The sequence below is a fragment of the Trichomycterus rosablanca genome, chromosome 20 (assembly GCF_030014385.1).
Source record: "Trichomycterus rosablanca isolate fTriRos1 chromosome 20, fTriRos1.hap1, whole genome shotgun sequence".
In the NCBI taxonomy this organism is placed as follows: Eukaryota; Metazoa; Chordata; class Actinopteri; order Siluriformes; family Trichomycteridae; genus Trichomycterus; species Trichomycterus rosablanca.
In genome coordinates, this window is record NC_086007.1 from 27,996,714 (window position 1) to 28,003,639 (window position 6,926).

Genomic DNA, 6,926 nt, shown 5'->3' on the forward strand with positions numbered 1-6,926 from the left:
AACCTCAGAACGGCCGGCGGCCTCGTCTCAAACCAGAATGTAAAATAAACGAGCCTTTGTTAGTCTTCTGGCTGAGAATAACAGGAAAAAGTCGGAGCTCTTGCAGGATCAGCAGCATCATGTGGTTTTACTCTGGTGAGATTTACCGCGTGGGATGATTTTAAAGAGCCGAAGTTCCTCGTCGTCCTGACCAGATGTGGCTCCTTTCATCCAAACCCTAAAATACGGAGTCGTTACGGGTTACTCAGCATCTCTGATTCACAGTTAATCAAGATCAGGAGGGCTGAGAGGGTGAGAGGTTACGACCGAGGAGTCCAGGAGCCACGGACCATGTGGGGCCCCAAAAATATTCATTTATTCATTCATTGTCTGTTTTACTACTGTCGCTTTATCCTGGTCAGGGTCACAGTGGGTGCAATTTACTGGGCAAAAGAAAGGAAAAACCCTAGACATGTCGCCAGGTCATCACAGGGCACACACACACACACACACACACACACACACACACCTAGGGGGAATTTGGTATCTCCAATTTACCTGACTGCATGTCTTTTATGTCTTTTGGGAGGAAACCCACACAGACACAGGGAGAACATGCAAAATCCACATAGAAAGGACCCAGATCGCTCCATCTGGGAATCACACCCAGGATCTGTTTCCCACCTTGTGAGGTGCCAGTGCTACCCACCAACCTATTGTGCCGCCCCCCAAGAATATTTTACCATTTTATTATTTGTTACTATTGGTCATTTTACGGCTGATTGTTGGTGCTGTAGGTGGTGTGTGTGTGTGTGTGTGTGTGTGTGGAGTTTGGTATGTTCTTTATATATCAGCATTAGGTTTCCTTCCCTCGTCCTCAAGTTTGCAGAAGGATGGCTGGTTTTATATTGCCCATGGGTTTAGTGACTGAGTAAATGTCCAGTCATGGTGCCCAGTGTTTCCATGTGGTGCTGGACCCACTCCAACCCTGACCAGCATCAGTGAATCATTGGGTTCGACTGCTTAATGTTCTTTTAAACCATGAAAGCACCAAACATGAGACGTTTTATTAAATAAAGAAATAAAAGTAAGAATAAAGATGATAAACACTACTGTAGAACCAGCCGTACCCCCCAGTGATCCAGTTCAACATGATACCCGACCACATGCACCCCAAACCCTCGAGCTAAAGAAATAAACGCTGTAACTGTATATAAAAGTAAACCACGATAAAAACAAACACACGCGGTTTATTCCAGCCGTAACCGAGTGTTTAAAGAGTTTACAGAGCAGGATGAAGCGATTCAGGAGGATAAACAAACGCTGCCGAAACGTTTGCAGTTCTAACCTCCAGCTCCACTCGCTGCATCCAGCCGTCCGACCTGAAATATGATCAAGTGCTTATGAAATATCTGGAGCTTTCCACCTGGTTTTGGTTTGGGGTTTTTGTTCGTCTCGGCCTAAAACGTTTCTCATGAAGCTGAATGTTGTTGCTTCAGGAGGAAAATTACTTCCATTACTGACTGGTACATTCTGAGAGTCTCCAACTAAATACTGCTTTTAATGATCAACTAAACAGATGCAAATAAATATAAAACACACGTAATTATTATTAAATATATAACATCAGTGTGTGTGTGTGTGTGTGTGTGTGTGTTACAGGTATGTGAGAATGCTGTGTTGCAGTCATCTGCGCTTCATGTGGCAGGTTCTAACGCTCCTGACCGCCCTGTGTGTGGCGCTACAGTTACTCAGTGTAGTCCGGCAATCCTGGTTAGTATCGAAAACAGCAAAGTCAACTAACATTCATCTCCACAATCACTGGTAAAGGTTAAAGGGTGATTTCCTAAAATATTGGTACCCTGGTAAAGGGTGATTTTTAGAAGTATTGGCACCCTTCGTAAGGGGGGATTTCTAGAATTATTGCAACCTGGTAAAGGGTGATTTTAAGAATTATTGGCACCGTGTTTAAGGGTGATTTTTTAAATTATTGGCACCCTTAATGAAGGGTGATTTCCATAATTAATGGCAACCTTCATAAAGAGTGATTTCCAGACTGATTGGTACCGTTGGTAAAGGGTGATTTTAAGAATTATTGGCAACCTCGCTAAAGAGTGATTTTCAGAATTTTTGGCACCCTCAGTAAAAGGTGATTTTAGAAATATTGGCACCCTTGATAAAGGGTGATTTCCATAATTATTGGCATCCTTAATAAAGGGTGGTTTTCATTATTACTGGTACCCTTGGTAAAGGGTGATTTTAAGAATTATTCGCAACCTTGGTAAAAGGTTATTTTCAGAATTACAAGCAACCTCGATAAAGGGTGATTTTCAGCATTACTGGCAACCTTGATAAAGAGTGATTTCCAGAAATATTGAGAAATAACCTCAAGAAACAGTGTTTTTTTTTAGAATTAATGGCAACCTTGGTAAAGGGTGATTCTAAGAATGATTGGCTTTCTTAATAAAGGGTGATTTTCTAAAGTACTGGCACCCGCAATAAAGGGTGATTTCCAAAATTATTGGCACCCCTGGTAAAGGGTGATTTCCAAAATTCTTGGCAACCTTTATAAAGAGTGATTTTCAGAATTATTTTCTTTTCTTTATTTGATTTGATTGGATTTAGGAACATGAAGGCGTTTGCACCAATCAGACAGTGGCTGCTCGAGGCTCCTACAGAAAAGCTCCTGCGTTCCACCACTGACTGGACGGATCATCACGTCTTCCAGTGGCAGGACCCAAACCAGGAGGATCTTCACCCGGACCAGAGGAGGAACCGGATCTCCGAGACCGTAAAACCACGTCTGAACACGACGGCACACAGACGCCTGGCGAGCACCGCCGGAATACCAATACCAACCGGGCATCAGCGGGCAACCAAACCCGCTCCAAAAATCCTGACTGAAGATCACTGGGTCGAGCGAAAAGCTCCTACACAACCACGACCCCCAAATCCTGAAATCTCATCCACAACATCACAGGTCGCCCCTCCTAACAAACCCCCTGACCAGCGCCCGTCCAGCCAGGCTGAGGGCATGAGGGCGTGCCACCCCAAAACACACATCGTCTTCCTAAAGACGCACAAGACGGCCAGCAGCACCATCCTGAACGTCCTGTACCGCTACGGTGAGAGCCGGAACCTGACGTTTGCTCTCCCGGTGAACAGCAACAGTCAGCTGTTCTACCCTCACCTCTTCATGTCCTACTTCGTCGAGGGCGTGAAGACGGGCGCGGCCACCCGGTTCCACATCATGTGCAACCACATGCGCTTCAATGCCCTCCAGGTAAAAAATATAATAATAATAATAATAATAATAATAATAATAATATTAATAATAATAATAATAATAATAAAACTAGAGGCGCTGAGGTGGCACAATGGGTTCAAATCTCAGCTGGACGCCCCCTAGTGGGCACAATTAGCAAGGTTACTAACATTAGTTACACGTTAATAACTAATAACCGAGCTATTTTTAATAACCTTGGTAACACGTTCTTACCACGGGTTCCAATTATTCTGGTACTGACTGTATGTATGTTCTATACACTATATGGACAAAAGTATTGGGACGCTCATTATAATTCGTGATTTCATTTAGCAGACGCATTTATCTAAAGCGACTTGCAATTATGATAGAACACATTTTTTTGGAGCAATCGAGGGTTAAGGACCATGCTCAGGGGTCCAACAGTGGTAACCTGCTGGTGGTGGGACTTGAACCGGCAACCTTCTGATAACTAGTCCAGTAATTTAACCACTGAGCTACTACTGCCCTAGTACTGCCGACAGTTGCTAACAGCTGTAATAAATCAATCATACAAGGGAAATAATGTGCTTCCAACTTTGCAGCAACAGTTTAGGGAAGGCCCTTCCAGTTCCCCTGTGCACGAAGCAGCTCTATAATATAAAGATGTGTCCTGCACAGAGCCCTGACCTCAGCCCCACTTAACAGCTCTGGGATGAACAGGAACACCGACTGATTCATCATTGCACTGTTGTTTGACTGAATGGGCACAAATTCCCACACACAGACACATTTCAAAGTCTTGTGAGAAGCCTCAGAAGAGCGGCTGTTGTTCTAGCTGCAACAGGATATCCGACAAGCTTATGGTCAGGTGTCCAAATACTTTTGGCCATATAGTGTGGTATAAAAATTCCCACTTATTTTAAACTCCTGTGTTAGCAGCTGAGGAAGGAAGGGCGTGTTGGAGGGGATTTCTCATAAGTGCTGCAGTTACGCCCTCTGCTGGCTGATCGATGGAGCTGCACAGAGTCGGGGGATAATAGAGATCTTAATGTTAATATATATATAATGTTATTTTTAGGTAAAACAGTTTTTTAATCAGAATATTCCAGACCGGTTCCGTCTCTCTGTTCCTCAGGTGAAGAAGCTGATGCCCTCAGACACGTTTTATTTCTCCATTCTGCGTAATCCGGTGTCCATGATGGAGTCGCTGTTTACCTACTACAAACTGATTCCGGCCTTTTACAGATTTAAAACCCTGGAGGACTTCCTGCTGGACGCTGGACGTTCCTACAACGCCTCCTGGCCCGGAAGTCACTACGCTCGTAACGTCCTGACCTTCGACTTCGGCTTCGACGGCCAGGCACCGTCGGACGAGGCGGAGCTGGACAGGCGCGCCGTGGCGCTGATCTCCGGCGTGGAGAGCCGGTTCCACCTGGTCCTGATCTCCGAGTACTTCGACGAGTCCATGGTGCTGCTCAGACACGCCCTCTGCTGGACGCTGGAGGACGTCGCGTCGTTCCGTTTGAACAGCCGGAGCGAGAAGTCGCGCAGGCCGCTGAGTCCCGGGATGGCGGAGCGAGTGACGAGGTGGAGCTCGCTGGATTGGCGACTGTACCGACATTTCAATGCTAGCTTCTGGCACCGCGTGGATACCTCGCTAGGACGGGCTAAACTCCGACTGGAGGTGGAGAGTCTCAGAGCTAAAAGGGCGGAGCTGCAGAGGACTTGTCTTTTAGAGGGCGGAGCCGTGGATCCAAGGCTGGTTCGGGATTCGTCGCTGAAGCCGTTTCAGTACGGCCAAGCCGTCATCCAGGGCTACAACGTCCGGCCGGGACTGGACGACGACACGCGGCGACTCTGTGAGAGACTCATCAGACCTGAACTGCAGTACACTAGCTTACTGTACGCTAAACAGTTCCCGGATCTCGCCGCTAAGCAAGCGGCCGCCGCCAAGCACAACACGCGACCAGTGAGGAAAAGCTTTAACAGCGCTGGGGGCAGCAGGAAGCGCATGTTTACGCGCAGGAGGCTACGACGTTAAAGACAATTCACCGAGTATATATAAGAACAGATCAGCAACGATGTGGTTACATCACAGCACAAAACAACCGACATTAAAATGAACCTCAGTGGTAATAAAGTATGATAAAACACAACTAAATCACACGGTATGCTAACTGTGCCTTAGCTGATGCCGCTAGCTCATAAGCAAACACTTATAAAACCAGAAATGGCCAAAAAAAAGTCGAGAGTTGATATATTTTTAATCGAAATGATCTAGTCTTTCATTATCAGCTGTAATCACTTACAAACATGACAAGTGTACACAGTTAACTATGATAAATGTGTAGCATGTGCTGCTAGCTCATTAGCAGCCTCTTAGTTTCAAAATTGTCCATCATATTAGCTATTTTAGTGATACAAAATGATTTAATAGGTACCTGTTAACAAAATAATGGCCCCCAGACTCCCCAGCATTTGGCTTTTAGATTATTTTTGTGATCCAGCCTGTAGTTGTAGCTAGCTACATGTTTGGGCTATTAGAAACATTAAATAATAAAACATGCTCGCCCGTCAGTCACGAGTTTGAATCTCAGCTCTACTAACGCCCGGATGTTCGGCTTGTCCGAGGAAGGGCGTGTCTGAACAGGGATTCCTCATAACTGCTGCATGGGCAGAATTGGCACCAAGTTCTAAATTTGTTGGTTTTCTCTACAGGGAAACGTGACTGGGGTTATCAGTAGTGATGGTGTAGATGGACTGGGTACAGTGGCATTGTTCCCATTACACCGTTCCCGACCAGGTCTTGATGTCTCCTGTGTGTCGTTGTCCTGTTGAGACCCTACAAATCCAAAAAAAAAAAACACCTAGAGAATAATTCAATCGCTGTGTGTCCTGGTTGACTTCTGATGCACACACTTCCAAATACACACACACACACACACACACACACACACACAGATGATTTACAGGCAGTGACAGTTCTGATCTGTAGGGCACTCGAAATACGAGCATGTACCTCAATTTGCAAACAATGGTGTTGTTTAGAATGAAGTGGGTGGCTTTTGACTGCCTGGAGCAATGCTGGGGCATCTTTGATTCTCACCAGCTTTCTTGCTCGGTATTACCGTCCACTAATGAGGACGAGGTGGAACGGGGCAGGATGGCAATGAGACAGAACGACAAGTACTCACAAACATTACGAGAACACAATGTGCTGGTGCCACCCTGCGAGTTCCTGCCTCAGGACTGTGCTGCAGGTTTCGGGAAGGTGTACAGTAGAATTCAGGGGATTGAAAATCATGTTTTTAACACCTTTGCAGACCATTCGTACCCTTCTGAAGCACTCAGCCACGGGACAGACTGGCACATGAAGGCTGGTACACATAACCAGTACATAAATGCATTGGTTTCCTGTATGTGCACACACACACATTGTTTATGAATGCACGATTGCGGAAAATGTACACATTAATGACCATCTACAGTCCACAACATTATTGAAAGAAAAGAAGAAAATCCAGAGAAATCTTTATACCTTATAAGAGCGAGGATCAAAAACTGAATCTGAATAGCCGTGAACTCTGATCCCTCATACGTGTTGCATTTTCAAAAGCGAGCTAAGACCTTCCTAGACGAAGTGGGAGGCCTCATCAACAACATCCAGGAACGTTCTGATGCAGTGCAGAAACGCGTGCTG

General features: G+C 45.6%; 1 protein-coding gene across 1 annotated transcript; it reads left to right on the top strand.

The window, feature by feature from the left end:
* The first annotated feature begins 1,651 nt into the window (after positions 1-1,651).
* Positions 1,652-5,372, top strand: gal3st2 (galactose-3-O-sulfotransferase 2). Its single transcript, XM_063016534.1, has 3 exons — positions 1,652-1,752; positions 2,605-3,262; positions 4,362-5,372. The coding sequence occupies exons 1-3, from the start codon at positions 1,652-1,654 to the stop codon at positions 5,265-5,267; spliced, it is 1,665 nt and encodes a 554-aa protein (XP_062872604.1). The 3' UTR covers positions 5,268-5,372.
* Positions 5,373-6,926: the final 1,554 nt, after the last annotated feature.